The sequence below is a fragment of the Delphinapterus leucas genome, chromosome X (assembly GCF_059928025.1).
Source record: "Delphinapterus leucas isolate spDelLeu-1000000601 "Yukka" chromosome X, BTC_Dleu_Yukka2, whole genome shotgun sequence".
NCBI lineage: Eukaryota > Metazoa > Chordata > Mammalia > Artiodactyla > Monodontidae > Delphinapterus > Delphinapterus leucas.
The window spans coordinates 17,630,038-17,654,309 of NC_143150.1; the positions used below are offsets into that span (position 1 = coordinate 17,630,038).

Here is a 24,272-nt window from a genome sequence, read left to right on the forward strand (position 1 = left end):
AAATCTAGTAAGCCCCACGGGCTGTCAGACTTTTTAGGTACAGTATTCAAAAATGAGACAGGCTGTGGACCTCCTGCCCCTCTCTGCCAGCGGTCCCCAGCTGCCCCTGAATGGGACTATTTGTGGGGTGGGTTTCCGAACCCGGCCAGAGCTGCGTTGGGAAAACGGTTCGAGGGAAGCTCCTCAGAGAACAGGAAGAGGAGGTGGATTTTGTGCGGAGGAGGAAGACCTCTTGCGAGGCTTTTGTGGCCAGAGACGAGCTGGACCGGGCTGGGAGGAGGGATACCTAAGCCAGGGACCCCCACGCACCCCCAAGGAAGGATGGAGAGGTTGCAAAAATCCTAAAGGGAAAAGCCCTCTCGGCTGTAGGCCAATGAGCGGCGGGAAGGAGGAGTGAGGCTGGGGAACTTCTCCCAGAGCCAGTCAGAGGGGACGGCTGCTGGGAAGCCAATCAGCGCGCCCGAGCCTGCAGACCCTCTGCAGTAGTTATGCCAGAGCTCTCTGTGTAGAGCGGCGGCGAGCCGGCAGCTGGGCTGCGGGGCCAGGAGCCACCGCACGCGCTCCGCGTCCTCCTCTCGCGCCGCTCCTGCCCGGTCCCCGCGCCGCGGTGCCCCAGCAGTCCTCGCAGCCCCGCGCCCGCAGCCTCGCCGCGCGGCCGCCACCGCCCCCCGGCCGCGCAGTTCGCCTCGCCCCGCCCCACCCGGTCCCTCCTCGCCCCGCCCCAACCCGGTCAACCCCGCCCCGCCCCGAGCCGCCGAGCCGTTCCCGCCCTCGCCCAGCGCCCAGGTAGCTGCGAGGAAACTTTTGCAGCGGCTGGGTAGCGGCACGTCTCCCGCTCCTTAGGGCCACTGCCAGGCTTGCTGAGTCCTGGGACCGCTCTCGCCCCCGCTGCCACTCTCCCGCTCTCTCCTCGCTCCCGGCGAAGCAGGATGGCAGGGCCCGTGCGCACCGCGTGCTTGGTGGTGGCGATGCTGCTCAGCTTGGACTGCCCGGGACAGGCACAGCCCCCGCCGCCGCCGCCGGACGCCACCTGTCACCAGGTCCGCTCCTTCTTCCAGAGACTGCAGCCCGGACTCAAGTGGGTGCCTGAAACCCCGGTGCCAGGTGAGGAGTCGTCCCTCGCGCGTTCCCCGCGCCCGGCGGTGAGCCAAGGGGCGCATGGTGGAGGTAACCCGAGCGCGCTAGTCCCGCGGGGCCGCGATCGTGAGCCTAGCGGCCGGGCACCTGGGAGTGGTCGCCGTGCCCGGGCCGCCCGGCCAGGTCTCCCGAGAAAGGGAAGAAGGGTATATGTGGGCCGTGTCCGCATCTCCCAAGCTTGCTGGGCTGTCAGCGAAGGTGCGACTGGGAGGAACCGCAAGCATGGCCTTTCTAGCGAGCGCCCATTTTTGGGGGGAGGGCAGGAAGGCTGGAGCTGGTTCTCCCCGCCTCGGCGAACTGGCGCCCCACATCCTAGCTGGTGCCTCTGGAATTTGCCACCCTCGCTCGCACGTACGTGCCAGAATTTCAGCCTCAGCTGGACCGCGGCTCCGGCCATTCTTTCCCCAACCTGCCCTCACGCCCTCCTTTCCGCAGCCTGGGTTCCCGAGGCTCGCGGGCCCAAGTGCAGGCAAAGTTGAGGACAGATCTCCGAATCCGCAGTGGCAGGTAAAGACACACGGAGGGAAACTTTTGAGTAGGTAGGAGGGTCCCCCAAATGAGGAGGACTGAGCCTTTTCCTTCAAAACAGCGTCTCTTCTCTAGGCTGGCGAAATCGTTTCCAAAACCGGGCCGCTGGCCCGGGGAGCAGGAGTCCAAAGATGATTTAACTCCTCCCCTTCTCAAACTCATCTGCCTTCTTGACAGGCTGGACCCTGAAGGGGAGATGATTTTAGGTGGAGGAAAGTTTCTGAACGCTTGCCTTTTGTTCTGCACAATCAGGTCGTGTTGTAAGGGCATATTTTAGCCTTCCCTGAGCGCTGCCGCTGTCAACAGATGAATATTAATGGCCTTGTGTGATTGACTGTCCCACGGTTGGAGTCCTAAAAGCCTGCCTTAGAATCCAATTAGGACAAGTTGCTACACTGGCAATGCAGGCAAGAAGAGTCGGCTTCAAACAGGTTTATTTATCAGAGGTGCGCTCTAAGAAACGGCTGGTTGTATTCACAAACCGTAAGACATTTGTGGCCTCCGGTGTCTCTTCGCCACCCAGGCATCCAGCGAGGCGCGCGTCCCGCGTTTCCGAGGGATCGGGGAGCAGCCCTCGCCAAAACTTGGCTCGTGGCTCTCAACAAGTCGGGGAGGCGGGCCTGATGGTTGGGCCAAGTTGTGAATGCGATGCGCGCCCTGTGGGCGCTGCCGGCGAGCGTTCACTAGCGGGAGGTTACCTAGGCAGCCAGCGCGCCCTCAGCCTTTTCTTTAGGTGGATGAAAAGAGCCGAGCGAGCCTGCTGTTTAGTTGCAAAGGTAATTGCTCACCCTTTTTGGTGACTGAAATGCGTTTGCGCATATGTTAAATATTGCTTTGCAGGATTTCGCTCTAAGGAAGGGTAGAACTACCTCTCCCTCTGTTAAGTGTTAATAACGTACCACGTGGGCGTGTGCAGGAGCCGTAAGGGGCAACCTATGAATCAGCTCCACAGAGCTGCAACAGCAGGCGAATCTCTCTCCCCTCGAAGTGCCCTGGTAATTAGCTTGGTAAGGCCAGAGAACATGCTTTTGTTGGTAATGTAAAAATTGGTCCTCACAGGATGAGCCCCCCCACAAGATGAATGGATCCAGGGTTGGAGCAGGGGCCACACTGGGCGGGTTTGAAGCCAAGGGGTAAAGATTGTGCTTAAAAGAGGAAAAAGACCAGAGGGAATGCACAGATACTCATTTAGCAACCCCCCTCTACACAGGCTCAAGCAGGAGCTCACCCTCCCTTGCCCTCCCCCAGCTCTCTGGCTGCCTGCCTCTTTGCAGCATCTGTATAAAAGTATTGGGAGGGCCCACACACTGTGTGTATGAGATTTGGCCTGGGCTCCCTCCTCCCAAGCTCCCTTACTCCTGGCCTAAGGATGGCCATGTTACATACAGAGAGCAGGGACTCGTAATGGAGAGTTTTCATTTTCCTCAAGTATTTCCCAAACTCTATAGGAAAGATCCCTTTCCAAGGGTCTTTACCGTATAAACCCAACATTCCCTACTTCACTTCTGTTTAACAAACATATGCCCTGTTGAGAACCTTCTACGTGGCAGGCACTGTTCTGACTCACCCTGGAGCAAAGCCAAATTTCAAATATGGCGATACCCACACAGCTACCATATAGCCTGGATTTTCTGGGACGGTGCAGATTTCCAGTACTCTGTCCTGGCATGAAACCACGTGTCCTGAATTTTAGTTGGACAAATATGGTCACTGTAGATATGGAAAGCATGGTAAAAATCCTAATGTCCGTGTGTGGAAAGAGCTCATCAGTATTTCAGAGAAGAGACGATAATGGCCGACTAAATACAATGGCAAGTGCATAATTTCAAAGTGAATAAATGTGTGATTTGCTGCTGTCATTCAGTGGTTGGAAATTGAAAGAGAGCTGCAAATTATTTGATAGTTATGAACCATCGTGATGACCGCTTGACTTTTCTTTCCCATCTCTATTTTAAGCCGTGTTCATTTCTTCTGCTCCACTATATTAACTGCATTAAAGCTTTCTTTGTCCCAGATAAAACGAGATTTGGTCACAGTAAGGAGAAATTCTCAAGAATGTCTTGTCTCACTTAGGGGGAGCATGGGATTGACTGTTAACTTAGGCCATTAGCAGAATTGGGTTAGAGTGGATAAGGTACATTTCTTATGCTAATATGGATGAGACTAAATGGCATTTGAAATCAGCAGGCCTAAAAAATAAATCACTGGTGCTGAAGGACTACACTAGACTTCCACAAAGCTGATCTAAAGCCTTACGATCTCATGTTCCCATTTCTTTTAGTGTTCAAAGGCACAGGATAGCAATTCTAAATAGCATGCCCCCCAAATCCATAGATCTTTTCGTACCCCACTCTTTTTTTTTCCTAAGGATTTGTAACTTGGAAAGCACCACAGATGGAAACCAGGCACACAGAGTTAGCATTTGGCAGAAAAATCCATATAACTGACTTTCAGTGCAGCTCTTTTGCCCTTATTTAATTTAGAAAAATTCAGAAAAAAGCCAATGAGCTCATAAGTCTAGATGTTTATTTTGTTTTGCTTAACCTACCCACAGGCGCAATCAAGAATGGATACAATTTTAGGCAAGGAAAGTGAGCTAGTAATCAGACAATGATGTTTCCAGTTGTCTCAAGGGAATGTTACAGAAGTCTGAAAAAAAATTCCTCTAAACAAAAATCAAGTGTAATTCACTTTATGAATGCCATACACCACTTTTGTAGGGGTGGTAGTGAAGGGGACGGATGGGAATGAGAAAATCAAACAAACCGTGGTAGTGTTGCAACTCCCCAAAGACTGAGGAATCTTGCCTTAGAGGGCCTTGGAAAGTGCAAGAACCAATCCGGGAGGCCAAATGCCCGAATGGGTAAAAGGCAGCCTTGAAAAGCCAAAACTGACTTGGAGTTTCTCAAATAGATGAAACAACATAAAAATAAAAATCAACGTTCTCGAAAAGAGAGTTTGGTATTCGTTGTTGTTGCTTTAGAGTATGAGAACTAGTAACCTCCTCTGGGTTGCCAGCTGTGGTTCCCCAATTAATTGGAAGCAGTTAGTGGTCCTAAAGTCAGGAGAGAAGAGTGAGGTATGGGAGGGGTTTCTCTCCTCTGAGATTGCACTGGACAGTTGAGTGAGCAGGTGATTTGTTCAAACTTTGAAAAAGTTGTATCACCATGTGCTAACTTGGAATAGTTTAGAGAACTCTCTCAAATGTGGTCTGAATATATTTATTACGCTAATGCTGGTGATCGGTAACGAGATGTTCTCAGAGGGAAGCATCGATCCGATTGAGGAGATGGCTGATGGTCGGTGGAGCGCCTTGGCCTGAAAGGAGTCTCAGACTGCCTGCTGCTTGGCAGGCTCTGTGTTAGGTTTTGGGGGTGCCGAGAGGAGTAAGACATAGTCCCTTTTGTCAAGGCGCTCACAGTCTAGTGGGGGAGCATACAAGTAAACAGGCTTCTCAGGAAACTTGTGGGATTAAATAGGGTGAAAAGGGCTAGAAAATACCTCCAGGAAATTGGCTGAAATGGTCACAATAGCCAGCCTGGGCAAGGGAAAAGAACTGACGAGATGAAGTGGGAGATAGGGAGAGGTCGCTTAATAGGGCCGCCATCTTAAAAAGTTTTCTTAATTCTTGGAGCAAATTCTGTTTGTAAGCATTAGGAAATACAAGCATAAGAGGATTTTGATGGATGCTAGATGACACAGATGGTGTCAGTTTTGCAATGTGTTTTTTTTTTTTCTTATGGGCTGGTAGGTTGTATCCAATATTTTGATGCAATATTTTTGAGCATTCTGCTGCTTCCATCTTTAGAGTTGCAATGTTTGCTGTTCACTGTAGCCTAGAAAAAGGCTGCTTATTACCAACCTGGGAGAAAAGGGGTCTGGATTTGTCTGATGTGAGACAAGACAGAAAATATGTTCTCCTTAAATGGCAGTTATCAATAGGACCACGCCAACTGTAGTGTTTGATGCATATACAAAAGCATGGTTCTTAAGAGGTATCTTATTACTCATTTCTAAGAAAATTGAAGATAATCACTTATAACTTGTGCACACGATACATCATTTGGAAAGAATTTCACTGGGGATCATATTGCTCAACTGAAAAGTTCTGGCATGCTGAATTTGTACATTTTTGTGAATGCTTCCTTTTACTCTGATCTCTTGCTTTTTTTCTGCATATGGTTATTTGTATGTTTTAGATTATAAGCTCCTTAAAGGGAAAGCACTGTATTTGATGCAGTGTTGAGCACAATGCTAAGAGTACCGTAGAGCATTTAGTAAATAATTGATAATAGAATTTCTAGATCGTTATGTATTCTTCTATGAAACTCTCAAATACTTTCTTAAGCTATATCTCATCTTACTTATTTTAAAAGTCTAAGTCCAAATTTTTATGAGACATTGTTGGGGTATGTGGACAAACTTTTCAAGCTGCATATATTTTGACTGGAGACTGGTTCAGGCTTACCTCAGTTAGCTGGCGACTCTTACCATCAGGCAGTGTTTATGAATGCTGAGTACCCAGAGAACAAATTGAAATTAGCAACATTGTTATGACTGCCCTAGTATCGTTAAAGATCACCAATTATAGCACATAAATTGTAAGACATCTCTTAAATCAAACTCTCTTTGATTTAATGTCAGCTAGACCTTTCTCACTAATGTTGACATTACCATATTTGGGAGTTGAGCTGTGACACATGCATGGACCTGTTGATGTACCTCACAGGTTTCTGTAACCTGGGATCAGAATTTGTGCACAGGCTCAATTCCAGAGACCATACCAGGAGCCAGCATCTCTTCAGCCCTAGCTGAGCTTCTAAGCAGGTTTGATGTTTTTGGTAATCTAGGGTCTAATGGAAAGTGTGGGCAGAAAAATCCCCCACTCATCTGCCCATATTTAGCAAATTGTCAGGCTTGAAACAGGATCCCCAGCACTCCATTAAGAAATGAGCATCAGAAAATAGTGTCCAAGTTGTGGGCCCCAGACTGGCTTTAGAGACAGCATAAAGTAATGGGAATTTATCTTCTAAAACGTAATGACAGGAACACTGCGATTCACAAAGCAACGCGAAGGTGAGCATATCAGCAGAGAAAATGTGCATTTTGAAATGCTGTGTGTGAGGGGAAAACGCTCACTGGGACCTTATAGTCTCACTTGAATACCCTGTTGAATATACAAAGTAAAGTATTAGTTCTCTTCTTCGAATTAGGCCAATTAAGTATTAATTATCCAAGTGCTAATTATTAGGAATACTTGTTTGCCATTTTTAAACAAAAATGAATCCGCATTGATTAACAAGGAAGGCACTTTCACTTTTGCCTCTCTATGTGTGTAGCTACATAAAGCCTTATTTGAGAGTTTGTATTTTTTCTCATGAGGAAAAAGGAGTCAATGTTAGGACCCAAATGCTTTGCTAGTGTTCTGAACAGTTAATTATGCCTAGTAGCTGAAATTGTATTTATATGCTAGATTAGTAAATCTACTAAGCTCTTTGAAGTATACTTAATAGGCTTATATTGATAAATAATTGATAGGAAGAGAGATAAAATACAAGTGAACGTGGCAGTAAAAAGGAACAGAGAAGTTAAAGCCATTATAAGTGAAATTTCCACACACTGTATTCCAACCATTCACCTGAAAGATGTACATTTCTCAGAAGTGATGATTTTGAGAGTATTCTGTATTTTTCAAAATTTCCACAATGAAGCATGCATTTATTTCTTATAAATTCAGCAAAATTTTAGAGTAGAATTTTAACTGGCCTTTTGACTCTGCCTTTTGAATATAAGTTTATTACTGGAAAATTAGGCATCCTTATTATGGTATCTTTAAGGTATGTGTTTGTGATTATCTGTATCTCCCTACTAGACTGTGATCTCCTCAAGGTTATAGGGGCTGTATTTTATGTATCTTTGTATCGTCAGTGTCTAGCGTAGTGCATAGTACAAATAATAGGTACCCCATAAATATCTGTAGGCTAAATGAATGAATGGAATTATAAATGTAACCATAAAATTTCCGTAAAACCAATATTTAAGTAGTTGATTCCTTTTTACCAATATACTAAGGTTTCTAAAAAAGTAACTACTTTTTCAGGTCAAAAATCCATTTGTTGTCTATGGGTAAGTGATAAAGGACATTGACTTAATTCATTTGGCTGTACTATAACTCCCTGGAAAAAGTAGGCTAGCCAAGTCTTACAAGAGGTAAGTAGCTTGTGCTTGTTTACAAGGCTATTTTAAGTAGTTTAAAAATAAATATATTTACGTATACATAAATGCATATATTTATTTTCACTTTACAGATCTGTGGTATTTAGTGTGAAAATAATGCAACTGGTGTCAGTTACAGAAGCATACACTAAATGTATATAAGTTTTCCCTCAGTGTTTGGTGTTGCTTACCTATAACATCAAACTTCATAAATGTAACTGGAAAAGGACATAATCCAAAGTGGGTTTCAGCCATGGGAATTTTATTGGAGTAGTCTAAAGGGCCTCCTGAGAGTCCTCTTAATTTCTGTATGCATTAGGGCATACTTTCCAAATTGGCTAGCGGATGACCCATCGGGAGTTCTTTCAGATACAGGCCCAAGTAGGAAAAAGGGGAAAAGAGAAAGAAATGATGATCATTTTAAAATAATGTTAGAATTCTATTTGCGTAGTTTCCTTCTTAATTATGGTTCTCTTCCCTCTCTCCCACACTCTGCATAATACATACTTCCAGTATGTATTCTGGCATCCTGGGATTCTCCATTGCTCTTTGTCAAATTTTGGTCTGGATGATTGAAGCTGAGGGAAACGTGGTGAAGAGAGGAAGAGTTAGGGTGATGGATACAGGGAGTAGGTTAAGAGCCCTCATTCTGGTATATATCAGAAAGTTAACTGGCACATAACAGACTGAAAGGATTGGAAAACATTTGAACGTGAAAATTATCATGTGTGCAGAGATAATACAGAGATATGCCCTAATTGCATTCGGTTCCCAGAATTACCTTATTTGTACTTCTTACTTAGTATCCATGTTTTTTGAAGTCCATAGTTTATTCATAGCCTCTGACAGACCCTATGCCCATTGAATGTAGGAGCCATGTTTGATTGTCATGGTATCCTCTAGAGTGGCAAGTAGAGTGCCTTGTACAGAGTTATTATTAAAGGTTGGAATGACTGTAAGAATAAATACCTAAAGACATATTCTAGAGGACTTGGTCACTGTCAAATGAGGTCCTAGGATGGCATATACCTAGAGAATGACTGATTCTCTGGATGCATCATTTTCTAAACTGATCTGCAGCAGAGACTGAGGAAGGGGGGTGGTGAAGTTGAAGCATATTTCTCTATTCTCTGTGGCCCTGGGAGCCTTGTTGCCCCTCTTTCAAAACTAAAGTTTGAGGAGGAAGTGACAAGTAGAGAGAGATTTTAGCTGCAGCTTTATCTAAATGTGGTATTTGCATATGTTTTACATATATATTCATAGATTATACATATGTATGAATGTATATTTCTATTATTTTGATAGCAACAATTAGTAATTATGTGTTATTTAAACTGTTTGAAAGTTGTGAATTGCTACTCTTAGCAGTGGGTGGTCTTTCACAATCATACCCTACATTTGTGTCATGAAAGCTTTGCTTTTATATATCTTATGTACAAACAATGCAACCGCTCAAAGTGTCTGCAGGTTCTGAGTGCCACAGATCTGCTTGGTTCCACACACACACACATATTTGTATACTCGTACATACACACATATAAAATATCCCTACAACTGTACCCCCTTAATAATCTAGAGAATAAGCCTAACCTACACTGGGAAGAACTGGGGGGTACAGCTTTTCAGAACCTGAGTAAACCATTTTCAGTTGGATTGGCCCCAAATTGTTGCAGAGCTAATTGTCACTGATATCATAGAGCTACTGCTCATTTATAAAGTTCCATCATTTCCCTAAGTACAGAGGTGTGATCCTTGTTGAAGTAGTGATGGTTAACCCATACTGTGAATTTGGTTCATTTTGGAGAACTACTTCTAGCACTGGCTGGATTGCGTGTTGAGCTCCATAGAAATGAGACTGTGACCCAAGAGGCACTTCAAGTTAGGTTTCATGGAGTGATTTTATTGGGGAACCACATTTAACTGTTTTGGAAAACAGATGGAAATTGTCAGAAAATGAACCTACTAATAATGAACTTTATATGCTATCTCTGCATAAATATTTAAAAGTTTTCCATTCATTCTTTACTTCAACCAACATTTATTGAGCACTGATTCTGTGCCAGGTACTGAGCTGATGAATAAGATAAACCATTGCTTAGGGAGGGACCCAGTAAGGAAAACCATGGATGTCAAGGCAGCATGATGAGCTGGGTGCCCAGTGGGGATCTGGGTGCTGCTGAGCTATGGAAGAGGGTGCCTAGTTGCCTTAAGTGGGCTGTCCTGTATGGTATGTGCAAAGGTACAGATTTAAGAGACAAAATGACATATTTGTTGTATTGGAATAGTTTGGCTTGTTTGGAGTACAGATGTGGGGAAAGCAGAGGAAAGATGAAAAAGAAAAGTAGGTAGGAGATGCTGAGGAGTTTTGTTGGACTGTATCCAAGGCTGATGAGGAGCCATGAAAACATTTTAAGAAGAGGAAACGCTATTTAGGATGGAGGATAAGTGGGGAGTGAGTGGTGGCAGGGAGTTTTAATAATGCACGTGAAAAGCCAGGGCAGTAACTAGGACAATAAAAGATAAAGTTGAGAGAATAGAGGAAGTAGAGTAGACATGACTTGGCGACTGGTTATGAGGACAGAAGGGAGAATCTAGAACTTCTAGTTTTGCGGGGTGGTGAGGCTACAGCAGATAATAGGTGCTCAGTAAATATTTGTTGAATAAATGAGTGAAACACAGGAGGAACATATTTTTGAGGGGTGAAATAATGAGTTTGATTTTGAACAGGTTGAGTTTGAGGGGTCCTTTGATCATTGAGGCAGAAATGTCTGGTAGGTAGTTGAGGTTGTGTGTTGGATAATAGAAGAGAGAGCAGTCAGGGCTGGAGATAACATATTTGGACATTGTCAGCATGTAGATGGTAATTGAAAACTGGGGATAGATGAGATCACTGGGAAAGAGAGTATATACTCTTCTGGAGTTCAGGAGAAGCATAGTTGGGACTCATCGACATATAGGCTCAAGTTGGAAGTCATGGGTGTGGATGATATTTTCCAGGCTTTTGCATGTGACATGTCTTAAAATGTGTTTTGCCAACATCTGGTGAGTTTTTTTAAAAACTGCCAAAGACTTTAAGAACTCTTTTGATTAAAAGTATGAGTATATGTTGTCATAGTCCAAGACTTTGCAAATAAGATAATGTACTCCAACACACACACACACACACACACACACGCACACACACCCCACACATACTTCTATGTAGAAAAATACATTAGAATCAACGGATCAGATTTCTATTATTTTTGATAGCAATAATTAATAATTATGTGTGTCATTTAAACTGTTTGAAAGTCGTTGTTACTCTTAGCAGTGGGTGGTCTTTCACAATCATACATTACATTTATGTCTGGAAAGCCTTGTTTTTATATATCTTATGTGCAAACAATGCAGCCACTCATAAAGTGTCTGCAGGTTCTGAGTTCCACAGATCGGCTTAGTTCCAACATGTAGGCCCCTCTGGCTCTCCCCGTTTGGAGAAAGAATGCTGTAATACTGTGTAGCTTTGGAGCTCTGGTCTCTATTCCATTTCAGACTGGGCCATGCTGGCTAGCCTTTGAAACATGTGGTTCCAAGCAAATACTAGGAATACTTGTGTAATTGGGCTGATCTTTACTTAAGTGTCTATGGGGATGTGATTTTTTTTTGTTGTTTGGTTGGGGGAGAGGATTGTATAATTTTCTGCTTCTCTGGCATAATGGTTTCTTTAATTTCCCTGTTCATGAGTTTACCTTCATCAGGGTATCTATTTTCATTCAACATAAGCTTGAAACTCCTTGTTCTTAGGTAGATTTTTTGAGGCTACTTTTAGGTTGATGGAATAGTTTGGAAGGGCCACAAGTGAAGAGCATGAAAACTACAATTTACTGAGTGCCTACTATGTGTCAGTTGTTTTATATTTAATCTCTCATGTAATCTACACAGCAAAGCTGAAAGGTAGGTGATGTCATGTCCATTTTACAGATGAAGAAATTGAGGCCCAGAAAGGTTTACTTTCCCAAAGGTTGTGTAAGTGGTGGAGCCAGGATTTATTATACATCCAGATTTGTCTCACTCCATAGCTCATGCTCTTTCCAGTGTACACATTGGATTATGAGGGGAAGGAATATGGTCTGGATATAAAGTCTTTGACTTAAATTCCCACACTCCTTTGACTTTTGGGATATTGTACACGCTGGGTTCCCCTCCTACTTGTAAAGCTGATTCTTTCTTTGCTTGTTTACGCTCTTCCTCCCACCCTTTATTAGATGCAAGTGTTCCAGTGGCGTTTGTCCTTTGCCCTTTCTGTTCTCTCTTTGTTCATTCCCACAGCCATTCCCATGACTTCATTATCTTCGCTGCTTGAATGACTCCTCCATCTCTTCCCAACCTGACCTCTTCCTTGCTGTCCAGTTCAGTATTTCCCGGTTTCCTGCTAGATATCTCCATCCAGAAGTCCTGCCAGCGCCTCACTTTCAACACAGTAAAAAATTAGTCCATCATTTTCTTTTCCTATCTGCAGAAACCGGCCTCTCTCCAACATTCTGTATTTCTGGTGATAGCATCTCTGCTTGGGACCCAACTTGAAACCTTGAAATCATCTTTGACTTTTCTTTTTACACATCTCACATCCAAATTAAATGGCCAAGTCCTGCGAGTCTCCCTCCATCATGCCTCTCACTCTTATCCTGTTGACATGTGTGCCCTCTATTTAAGCATAACAGGCTGGCACTCATTGCTGAAAGGACCCTGTAGTTGTCTGTCTCCCAGCCTCTGCTTATAGACCACCTGACTGTCTTCCTCTCATCAGTGCCTGCTGCCGTCTTACCCACTTTTCAAGGTGTCAGTACAATGTCATCTTCTTCATGAATCACTTCATGTTTCCCCATGACTAGATGTGATCCTTTCTCCCTTTGAACCCTGCTATCAGTGAACTTCTCCCATGGCCTTGGTTCTCCTTTGCTCTTGTAATTATTTATGTACTTTTCTCTTCTTACTAGAGCCTTGCTCGTTAAAGTGTGGCCCATGTACCAGCAGCATCAGCAGCATCTGGGAGCTGATAAGAAATGCAGAATCTTGGTTCAATCCGGGGTTTAGGCACCAAAAAAAAAAAAGCAGAATCTCAGATGCCATCCCAGACCTACTGAATCCGAATTTGTATTTTTTAACAGCATTCCCCAGGTGATTTGTAGGCAAATGTAAGCCCCTTGAGGGTAAGAACCTTGCACACTTAAGAGAGGGTCTTGCTTGTAATAGATCATTGTTCTTTTGATTTCTCAAGTTTGTGCTGTGCTTCAGCTGTTTATTCATTGATGGGGATGGGTGGAGTCGGGGAGGAAGGGAGGGTGGGAGGAGGGGGAAGGAGAGAGAGAGATTCAGAGTGTTGGGGGGAGAGGGAGAGGGAGAGAAGGAAGGAGCATAAGAAAGTGAGAATGGGTGGGCTAGAGAGAGCCTACGGGATCTTTGCTCATTTGCTAATAACTTCGTGACAGTTTGAAAAACAGTCTTTGCTCCCCTAGATGGATAGAACCTCTAGTCTAGGCCTTGGCTTAATTTAATGTGGCCAGAGGCACATACGAATTGAGATCATTTTGCTCTTACCCTAGGGAACTATTGGTTTCCCACGTCCTCTTTTACTGGCATTCTGAGGTGTGTCTTCTCTGGCCACCCCCAGAAGTCAGAGTGGAGCTCACGAGGAGTTTCAGAGAGCCATGGGAGAACTGTGCTGAGTGTTTCAAATAGTTCCTTCTGTTTTCAGAAACAGATTTTCTGCTTTGTCTTCAAACTTCAAAGTCTATTTCTGAAATAAAGGTTTATTTCCCCCCATGGAATTCTGAAGGTTTTATACAAGTGTTAATTTCGAAAACCCAAGTCATTTCTCACCTTTGAAACTTCAGTACTGTGGGTCAATTTAATAACATTGCCTGAAGGTTCTTTTGGCCTTCAAAAGCTGTCAGATTGCCTTTTTGTTCTTTGAGAGAGTAAGGTTGCCTCATTCGCAAAGCCTGAAGGTGATATTGGAACCAACATTTATTCAGTCATTTGTAGTCTTCCCCCACCCCTCAACAATATCCAGTTTTATTTTCAAGTTAGGTCCTAGTGGCCATGAGATGTTTTACCAACTAACAATTTCGGGAAAGTTCCCCAAAAGCTCATCAACATTTCATAGAGTGGTGATAAGAAGTGTAGCGCAAGTTACTCTGACACCCACGGTAAGGGGAAGAGTGGGTCCCCCCTTCATCATTTGTTGGCCTGCTCCCCACGTCTTCCCGTTTGGCCTTCCTCTTTTCCACCCTCACACTCTCTCAAGTGGTTATAGTTTAGAACAGAAGGTGTTTTATGGTTTGTTATATTTATTGAATGCTTTTGTGTTTCTTGTTCTCTTAAAAAAAATAGATGAGTGGAATGTTTTATATTTTCCTCTCTATTTTAAGTTGTGTTACCTTTTCCTATAGGTCCTGATTTCCTTTTCTCCCCTCTCTTCCCCCATCTTCCTCTGCCTTCTCCATATCCGCTTGCCCTCAGTGATCCTGGAGAGAAACAGGCTTTGCATTTCTGCCCACATATTTGGGTACCTGGTTACTTCTCTTGGGATATTGTGAAATTCAATTCCTTAGTTTGGAAATGAAGAGGTCTAAAATATGCGCTGATGCATTTACATTCCACTTTCTAAGAACTCTGAGTATTTAAAAGGCTTTTTGTACAGATAGGACAAGGCTAAATATATCTGACTTGAATACCTCAGATCCTTGCAATGTAGCTTACATTCTCTCTCACTTTGTCATAATTCTCAATGAATGCAAATTGCATCTCTGTTCTTAGAAATCTCTTTTCTTACACTGAATGCCTTTCCTTTTTCTAAGGATAAGGGAGCCCCTTTGAAAGACTGCTACTGTGGGGTAGAACTGACACCTACCTTGTAGGCTAACCAAATTGTAGCCTGCTTTTCCCTGATGAAATTATCACGTTTCAGGACATTGTTTCATTTGTAGGATTTTAGTGTCCTAGTTTCAAATTTGACTACAGGTTAGAGAGTGTATTCCAGTTGGAGTACTCCTTGGTATTTTTTTCTTTGTGTTTACACTTTGGGGATCTTTGGTTTGTCCTGTATCTATTATCTCTTCCAAGCTTGGCCAAGGTTGTTAGGTTATGCAGTTATGTATAAATATTTAACAAGGTAAGTTAGACAAAATGTGCTTAAAGATACTTTAGCCCCTCCATCCCCCCACCTCCTCACTGCCCGGGCCCCAGCTCAGTTTTTATGTGGACTCACAGATGGTTGCTTTATCTCAGATGTTTAGATTTGGAGGACATTCCTTTGCACTTTGCTTGATGGACACAGTGAAATGGAAGCTTTTCAGTCAATCTTGCCTACCAAAATGGTAGCACCAAGTAACAGATAACATTAGCCTCCTCTTCTTTTTCTTTTTTTTTTTCTGACCAGTTATCCGAACTCCCCTAAGCCAGAGAGTTTTAAGTATGAGATTGTGTGTTTTTTAAGAAAATATTTTGGATAAAGGCTAATGTTCTCGAGTCAGGAATAACGATTAGTACCATTCATTAATCAGGGGCATGTTTTGACTTTGAGTCCTGGCTAGGAAATATAAACTGTGAAAGTCACACGTATATATGAACCTCAGGCAAATTTATGACTTGTCAGCCTTTTAAGGTTAAATTCTTAACCCCAAATTGGGGCTGGCTTTATATGTGGAGTTTGGCACATTCCTCTGGGCCACTGAACAGCCCCCTCCCTGAGCCCTTTGCTTAACAGCAGCTAATGGCCTAATGAGCAAGAAGGATTTCTGCCCCTTATCAGCTGCCTGAACAGCAACAGGAAGGCTGATACACAGAGTGTAGGTCAAAACCTGAGTTCTTGAACCAAAAAACTACAGGGTCAGCTGAAAACTCTGGATACGGGGCATCTCCGTAGTCATCAATACCAGTCAGTAAAGGAACTGGACACTTGAGTTCAAACAAATAGTAATAGTTGTCAAAAGTATGAACAGTCTAATTAATTTTGCTAGTAGTTCTTTCCTTCTTTGTTTAGCTCTTCTATAAATAGCCTTCATATAGTCTTTAATGAGCTTTTAGTTTGTGCCTGGAGGTTGTTATGGTCATGTGGCCAGAGTGTCTGATTGTCAGATGGTGATGATGGAGGCAAGGGTATTTATATTCTGGCCCAGATTTTGGAAGGGGCTGCCAAATAAACGTAAATAGATATCTACTACTACTTTTATTTCTTTTTAAACTGAGTTTTTGAATAAATATGCACTCACTCGCATGGAGTCAGAGAAACCTTGGTGCTTCTTCATACTCTACTCAGACCTTTAGAGTCATTGCTTGTTTCTTAGATCCACTTGGAATCCAGGCCCAGACTCGCATAGAATAAATAAATATTTTAGGGTATTCTGTGCCCAATCATAGTGAAAGCCCCTTGACTTTCATCTTCTGCATTTGCATTTTTTTCAGAGACAATAATGCAAACATTTTTGTCAGATTCTGTTCTGTTATTGAAAATCCTATTTACATAAACAGGCATTGTTGTGGCTTAGGGAAGAATGTGGGGTCCCATTCCTTAGCTCCTTGTATATCTTTGCTAAGGCTTGTCTAAATAGAAGTAATGACGCTTTAGTCTAAGCAGCTTTTCTCATTTAGGTAAGCAGGGCGGTTTGAAATTTCAGTTTACTCGATAATTGAGTTTCTTCTTCTTAATTATTTCAGGCATGCAGGTTGCTCTCTTGATAGTAAAGACCCTAAAAATCTAGTAATCTCCTCAGGCATCCATTTGGTAATAAAATCCTGTGCGTTTTCAGGGGTTAATTTTCATGACAATTGTGCACCCCTCCCTACCCTCAACCCAACCTCCACCCTTGGAAAAATTCTGCTATCTTTTAGGGTTTTGGTCTCACATTTGCAAAAAAACACTTAAAAATATATATAAGGATGATGCTGGAATTACTGGATCTAGAGAAAACTTAAATGTATTCAGATTCATGCTCATTACACAACTTTCATTTAGGGTTTTTAATAGCCGTGTCATATTTCTCAGAAAATCATCTGCCCGGCTTTGCCAGGCTTGGTTTTCTGCCCCGAATGAAAAACTGAAGATCAGCAAAAGCGGAGCCTCACTATCCCCTATTCTATCCTTCTTCACAACAACAACAACAAAACAAACAAACAAACAAAACGAAACAGAAAAGAAAGAAAGAAAGAAAAAGAAAAGAAAAAGAAAAAAAAATCAGAGGTCATCTGGTGTAGAGTGAGGTGGGGGAAAAACGTTAAAAAAAAACCCAAACAACTCAAGCTGCCTTCACATCTGCTAGTCATTCCCACTGCTGTGACTTCAATTCAGCAAGTTTTTATTGAGCACCTGTGGTGGGGGCAGTGCTAATAGTCATTAACGTTTATTGAGCCAGGCGCTATGCTGAGCCCTTTATGGGCAACATCCCATTTAATCCTCACAATAGAACTACCAGGTGGGTGTTATTATTTCTCCCATTTTACAGATGAGAAAACCGAGGCTTACAGAAGTTTAGTGACTTGTACAAGGTCAAATAGCTACAAAATGAATTAAATCCACTCAGTCTGGTTTCAGAACCATGTTCCTAATCACTACTCTTGTGGTGCGCTCAGTATTTCTGGGGATTACTTCTGAAACCAGCTTTGAGAACCCAGTATGTGTGAGATGCTGGGGATTCGAAGAAAAAAACTCCCCTCTCTCTGTTCTTGGTGGGGGAGGCAGACATGGAGACAGATGAGGACCATGCATGGAGGGTCTCCGTATCTGTTGAGGGGAAGGAGGAGGGCCTTGGAAGAGCGATGGCTTGAATCTGTGGGAGTGCTGCATCCCAAATGCAGCTCAGCAGCCTGGGGTCACGGGCATTTGATCTTCCCGTTCAGTGAAGGTTATCGTCTCTGAGTTGAACTGCCTCAGTGACTGCATCAGACCGTTTCCATCACTGCCCTAGTTGACTGTAGCCTCAGCTACCTTGAACCCCGCACTCCTTAGACATACATAGGCGGTCAGCATGGTTTTTGGAGAATTGGCTCCATGGTTCCCATGTCATTTCTACTTTATTTCAGTTCTTTCTTGAAAACAAGTAAAAGTTAAATGAGGCAGACATTCCCAAACGAAATTGCTGCAGTCTTGAGAGCTGGTGGCTTTCAGGAGGCAGGTCAGACTATAATACTGGCAGCCCACAGGGAGATCCTGGATCCAGGCTTGGTTCTTTCAGCTTGATCTGGAGCCCTCCTGGCACTCCCTCTTGGAGCCCACACTGGGCTCTGCAGAGCTCTGTATCTGAATCACCCCCAGCTTGACAGGAGAATGAAGTTACTATTAGAAATGTTTGAGTTTTTCGGTGAAATGGGAGTGGAAGGCAAATCCCCAAATTACCTGTTTGGGTAATTTATTTTTGTTTTTCATTGGCTCCCAAAGAAAGCAAGGAGGAAAAAAGTCACTACTGAGCATCATTGAAAACTCTTTTATGTGTTGCATTAATGCAACTTAAAATTTCCTCAATTTTAGGAAACATTTGGTTCAGGGCAAAGTGAATTCACCAATGTGTGTGTGTGTCTGTGTGTGTTTGAAACCATATCCTTTAGTTTCCAATCTCAGCTTACCCAAAACTCCTTGTGCCTCCAAGTTTCTTATAGCTGCTTTGCAGTGGTTTGCTTGCCAATTCCCCTCCCATGCACTTTCTCCTTCATTAAATCTCTTCCACAGAAGGGGTTGCCACCAAGTCTAGACTTCAGTAACAGGCAGGAGGAGGGCCAATTAGTGAAGATTTTGATTCATATTACATGAGAGTGGGGGAGGAGAAGGAGGTGGAAAATCTGTTCTCCTCAGTCCTTCAGATACTCAAGTTCTAACACAACAGTGTGATGAAGTTGTATAAAATTACTGGAGCATTTACACAGCTAGTCCCCAAGATGGCATAAATGCCACAGCACTAGAGCATGTCGGTGTAGACGCTCAGATCAGCTGAAGGATAGGAAAAAGGAAAAGATCAATAACGTTGTTTCTCACTCAGGGATCAAGAGTGTTTGATTTTCTTTTGGTTGCCTTTTGCTCAGGTGCAGTGTGTATGTTGTACTAACAAGGCAACCGATTCCTTTTTCCACAGGTCCCTATCATGAGGAAAGGGGAAAGATAAAATAGAGGGTACAGATTATTTACAGCAGCTGAGAAAGTAATTACAAGGTGCAATGGCTTGAAACTGAAATTTAGGTTAGCCATTAGAGCTGGGAGAAGCATCTTAACAGTAAGGGCAATTGGACATCAGAAAGATTTGCCTGAGAGCTGGTTAAACAGCGTCTCCAGGAGTGCTGGAAGACTAGGGCAGGTGTAATGTGAAGAGAAACTCCTACCAAATTCAGGGTTGGGCTGGAGGCCCAGACTGATAGGCATATTCCATTGCTGCCCAGCTCTCTCTGTGATTATTTGATTGCTAATAGCTTAAAATGCTTTTTTTCATGTATACAAAATACACCTAATTTATCAGGCTTAAGAAAACAGACATTTTTTTTGAATTTTGTTTTATTTTTTAAACAGCAGGTTCTCATTAGTTATCTATTTTATACTCATCAGTGTATACATGTCAATCCCAATCCCCCAATTCATCCCACCACAGCCCCCCCCATCCCCGGCCCCGCTTTCCCCCCTTGGTGTCCATACGTTGAAAACAAACACATTTGAGCAGCGAGAATGAGGCATTTGGATTAGTCTGAGCACCCTCCTAACAGACTTTCTGGAATATGAACCAAGGACCGAGGCAATGTTGTTATTTTTTTGCTTCTGCAAGACTTCCGTTTTATAGTATGGGACTATGCTGTTAAAGTAACATTTGGGCTTCATCAATATGACTTTCTCAAGGCTGAGCATAGATAAAATTTGGTTTTGGCCCCTTTGATCTTTTTGTAATCTTTCCCTTTGACATCGCCCCATGTCCCTATCCAGGTGTGCTGGGTTAACTCCCCCACCACACCCCCTCTTTCCTGTGCTCCAGGAAGCTCCCAGGTAAACTCTTTAGCCTTGAGGTATGAGGGAATTACTCAAGGGTCGTTACGCTTTAAGACAACACCTGATGAAATTGCTTAACCAAGTAGTAACTCACCCATGATGAAACCTTTAGACATTACTAGGCAGGTACTTATAGGTGGGAGAGAGAGGGTGTACTAGTTTCCTAGGGCTGCCATAACAAATGACCTGAAATTTGGTGGCTTAAAACAACTGAATTGATTATCTCACAGTTCTGGAGGCCAGAAGTACAAAATCAAGGTGTCAGCAGGGCTGCATTCCCGCCAAGGGCTCTGGGAGAGTCCTTCCTGGCCTCTTCCAGCTTCTGTGGGCTCCAAGCCTTCCTTGGCCTGTGGCTGCATCATTCCAATGTCTGCCTCTGTCTTCACATGGCCTTCTATTCTTCCTGTGTCTCTCCTCTGTGTGTCATTCATAAGGACATGTCATGGGATTTAGGGCCCACCTGGATTATCCAGGATGACCTCATCTTGAGATCCTTAATTTAATTACATCTGCAAGACCCTTTTTTTCCAAATAAGGTCACATTCACTGGTTCTAGGGGTTAGTACATGGACATAATCTTTTGGGGGGGCACCATTCAGTCCGCTACAGAAGAGAACTTTCTGGGCCTCTTGAATCATCCCAATTTACCAGAGTTCTCTACTCTAAGGGGAACTTGTTCTAGGGAAGCTTAAAGTTGGTTATAAAATTTCAGTGTGTTTCCTGAAAGGGATGTAGGTGGCAACTGCTGTTAACCCACTTTCTAAATGGTTAAATCAAGGACCTGGGGAGTGAAATGACTTACCTAGTCACTCTGGATCAGAAGAAGAGTTCTAAAACTGAATAGGCTACCGTATTATTATTCAGCGTGGACTTTGTGTCTTTAACTCATGGCCTTATTGGATTATTTTTCTTAAAAAAATATTTTTCTAAACACTTTAGCCATAAGAAGGCAATCGTTGCTTATTAGTCACTTGAAAAACCTTTTCACAGGACTTGTAGGATCAAGGTGATGGTGTGCTTTCAATCTACCGTAGCCTTCTACCTAGTCTTCGTGGTTTGCAGAAACATCAGGTACAGGGAGTTTTAGAAGCCAGAGACATCTGTGAGGCAAAATACTGCCTTTTTAGGGTCAGGTATACTGAGTTTTAGGTACAACTTGCATGCAGAATGGTAAATACATAGTTGTCACAGATGAGACATTCTCTGAAGAAATACTGTCACACTTGCTTATGACAAAAGGACCGGTTCTAACATTTGTGGCAGTGACAGTCTTGGCATGTAAAGAGATTAGTGAGTTAGAGTGTGGTCTTCATGGAAACGCAGAGAGAAAGGAACGTTGGAGGTCACCAGGCCCAGAATGCTACATAGTGCAGGAGTCCCTTTTGTGGTATCTCTGACACTGCTACCCAAATTATGCTTGAATGCCTCAAGACGTAAGGAGCTTACTATCTATAGGAAGCAGGGTCTAACTGTTGAGTATTTGTTCATCCATTCAACGAGCATTAATTGAGTGTCTACTATATTCCGGGTACTATGCCATGTCAGGGAATACAAAGATGGCCAAGATACTGTTCCTGCCTACAGAAACTTACAATTTAATGGTAGGGGTAATAAAAGTATAACAATAGCTATAAAAGCTAGATTGCAAAATGCAGTATTAGAAGTACAAACTGTGCTGAAAATTCACAGAGTTGACAGCTCCTGGGGTTTATTTGGTGGAGAGGGTACTTGGGGGAGGAGAGACAAACATTATGAAAGAGACACTTGAGAGAGACCTTATGGATGAGAAGGTTTTAATAGCTGAAGCTAGGGGAAGAGCACTCCTGGGACAGAAATAGCATGAACAAAATAGGGAAGCAGGAAATGAAGGCATGTGTTTGGGAAACATTAAATAGGAGTTTAATTCTCACAACCGCCTTGAGAGGTAGGTGTTATTGTTCCCGTTTTATAGATAAGGAAGCTGAGGCTCAGAGATTCAGTAACTTGCCTAAGATCACACAGCTGTTACGTGGTGAAGCTGGGATTCACAACCTGGTCTGATTCCAGAGTCCTTCCCTTTGCTACTGCGTGCCATCCGTCAGGAAGCTGTCTGACATTAGTTGGCCTCTGGAGACAAAGGGGTATACAAAAGGGAATGTGGTTATTACATGGGGTGAAGCACTGAAAAGGCTGAGTTGTTGGTCTTTGCCTTGGCCTCATATCCATGTTCATGTATAGCTATTGTCAAGTGCTATTGACAGAGCCTTCTTAGAAGGGCAGAGGCAGGTCTTTTGCTTCTTTTGTGTCCTCCCAATGCCTAGTCTAGAATGGGCTTAGTGACTATTGATTGACCTACAGTTGGAAGCAGACTCTCAGACCTGAAATTGTCTGCAGGGTCATCTAGTCAGGCCCAGATCTGAAAAGGTATTTGGTTGAGTCGCACAGCTGATTTGGTAGCAGAACAGATAATAACACTTTAGTCTTGGTAGGGAAGGGTTCTTCCCCCCATCCCACCCGATGTGATTTCATACACAGGGGAAATGGCCTAGCACTTAGATTGGGCCTAGGGTGTTGAAATTCTCAGCTATGCTTCAGGTCTGCGTATTTGAACATTGTATCTAAAGAATAAAAATTATACATCTCCTAAAAGATGGGATCTCTGCTACTTATCTGAGTAGAATAACAACTAGTGAAAGAGTGAGTAGGGGGAGACAGGAAAATTGCCTTGGTTTGGTCCCTCTGGCAGAATTCTAAAAGATTCTTTATCCTGGAACTTCCCTGGTGGCACAGTGGTTAAGAATCCACCTGCCAATGCAGGGGACACGGGTTCGAGCCCTGGTCTGGGAAGATCCCACAGGCCCCGGAGCAACTAAGCCCGTGCACCACAACTCCTGAGCCTGCGCTCTAGAGTCCGCGAGCCACAACTCCTGAGCCCGCGTGCCACAACTATTGAAGCCTGCACGCCTAGAGCCTGTGCTTCGCAACACGAGAAGCCACCGCCATGAGAAGCCTGCGCACCACAACGAAGAGTAGCCCCCTCTCGCCGCAACTAGAGAAAGCCCGCGTGCGGCAACGAAGACCCAATGCAGCCAAAAATAAATAAATAAAAAGATTCTTTATCCCAACTGGCATATCCTCCAACCCAATTTTGTTTTTATTAGGGTTTTTACCCTGTCTAAATAATGTGTGGGGGGGTGCTGGAGGGAAGAGAAGAAGGGAGAAGAGGAGGTGAGAGAGAACTCCATTTTGGGCTCTGAGGATTCTTTATTTTTCCTGGAATACTGTTCTTCTACGAGTTGCTCTATTAGCATCAATTAATCTGACCCGGTTCCTTTAAAACTGAACTCTCTTGAAGTTCTGGCATTGTTTCCAAGTCAAAGGGGAGGACATCAAGCCCAAACGTCAGCGAGCCCCTTGAGATACAAAGATAAGTCAGTCAAGGGTCTTTCCCTGAAGGAACTTAAATCTAGTGAAGATAAGGCATGCAAATGTAACCATGATGCAAGTTAGAGAGTGTGAGAAGTGTCTTTATAAAGGATGCAGAGTGCTATGGGAATTCAAAGGACAGAAAGCTTTTGGAGTGCATCTCTGCCCCCGCGAACACTCTCTCCTGTGAGAATCCAATCCACAGATAACTCAGAGTCAATTATACCTCAGGAAAGCTGGAAAAAAATGTAAAAAGACAACAAACAAAAAATAGCCAAAGATAACTAGGAATCCTCTGGTGGCGGGGCTCACATACTCCTCCTTATCCGGCCCCAGCTACTTTCCACCAGCTCACTTTTCCCTCTAGCCTTACCAGGTTCCTTGGCAATGCCTGTATATGCCACCCACTTTCACACGCCTGTGTCTTTGCTCCGTTTTTATTTTTTATTGCGGTACGCGGGCCTCTCACTGTTGTGGCCTCTCCCGTTGCGGAGCACAGGCTCCGGACACGCAGGCTCAGCACCATGGCTCACGGGCCCAGCCGCTCCGCGGCATGTGGGTTCTTCCCGGACCGGGGCACGAACCCATGTCCCCTGCATCGGCAGGCGGACTCTCAACCACTGCGCCACCAGGGAAGCCCTGCTCCGTTTTTAAGAAGGAGAACGATGTGATCAGATATGTACTTTAGCAACGTCTCTCTCCGGCTTGGGTGGAAGAGAGGGTAGAGGCAGGAAGGCCAGTTTAGAGGCTGTAGTAGTTTTCCAAGTGAAAAGAGGTGAGGTGATGAGGCCAGGATGGAAAGAAGATGAATGATGAGGGATATTTAAAAAGCATAACCAGTAGGATTTAGTGACAGTTGGCTATAGGGGATGAAGGTGAATGAGGTGTCCAGAGTGACCTAGAAGTTTCTAGTTATTGATAGTTTGGGAGTCCATTTCCTGGACCAATCTGTGAACCCCAGGGCAGGGACTGTGTCCTGTTCATT

The 24,272-nt window shown here is 43.8% G+C and overlaps 1 protein-coding gene across 2 annotated transcripts in view; it reads left to right on the forward strand.

The window, feature by feature from the left end:
- Positions 1–757: 757 nt before the first annotated feature.
- GPC3 (glypican 3) overlaps positions 758–24,272 on the forward strand; it is a 442,030-nt gene continuing 418,515 nt past the window's right edge. The window contains exons 1-2 of one of the 2 annotated variants that reach the window (XM_089904074.1): positions 758–1,104; positions 1,396–1,488. In XM_089904074.1, the coding sequence (XP_089760200.1) occupies positions 930–1,104; positions 1,396–1,488 (268 nt within the window). In that variant the 5' untranslated portion in view covers positions 758–929. The remainder of the gene's footprint in view (positions 1,105–1,395; positions 1,489–24,272) is intronic. The other variant, XM_022554225.3, reaches the window with a different exon arrangement.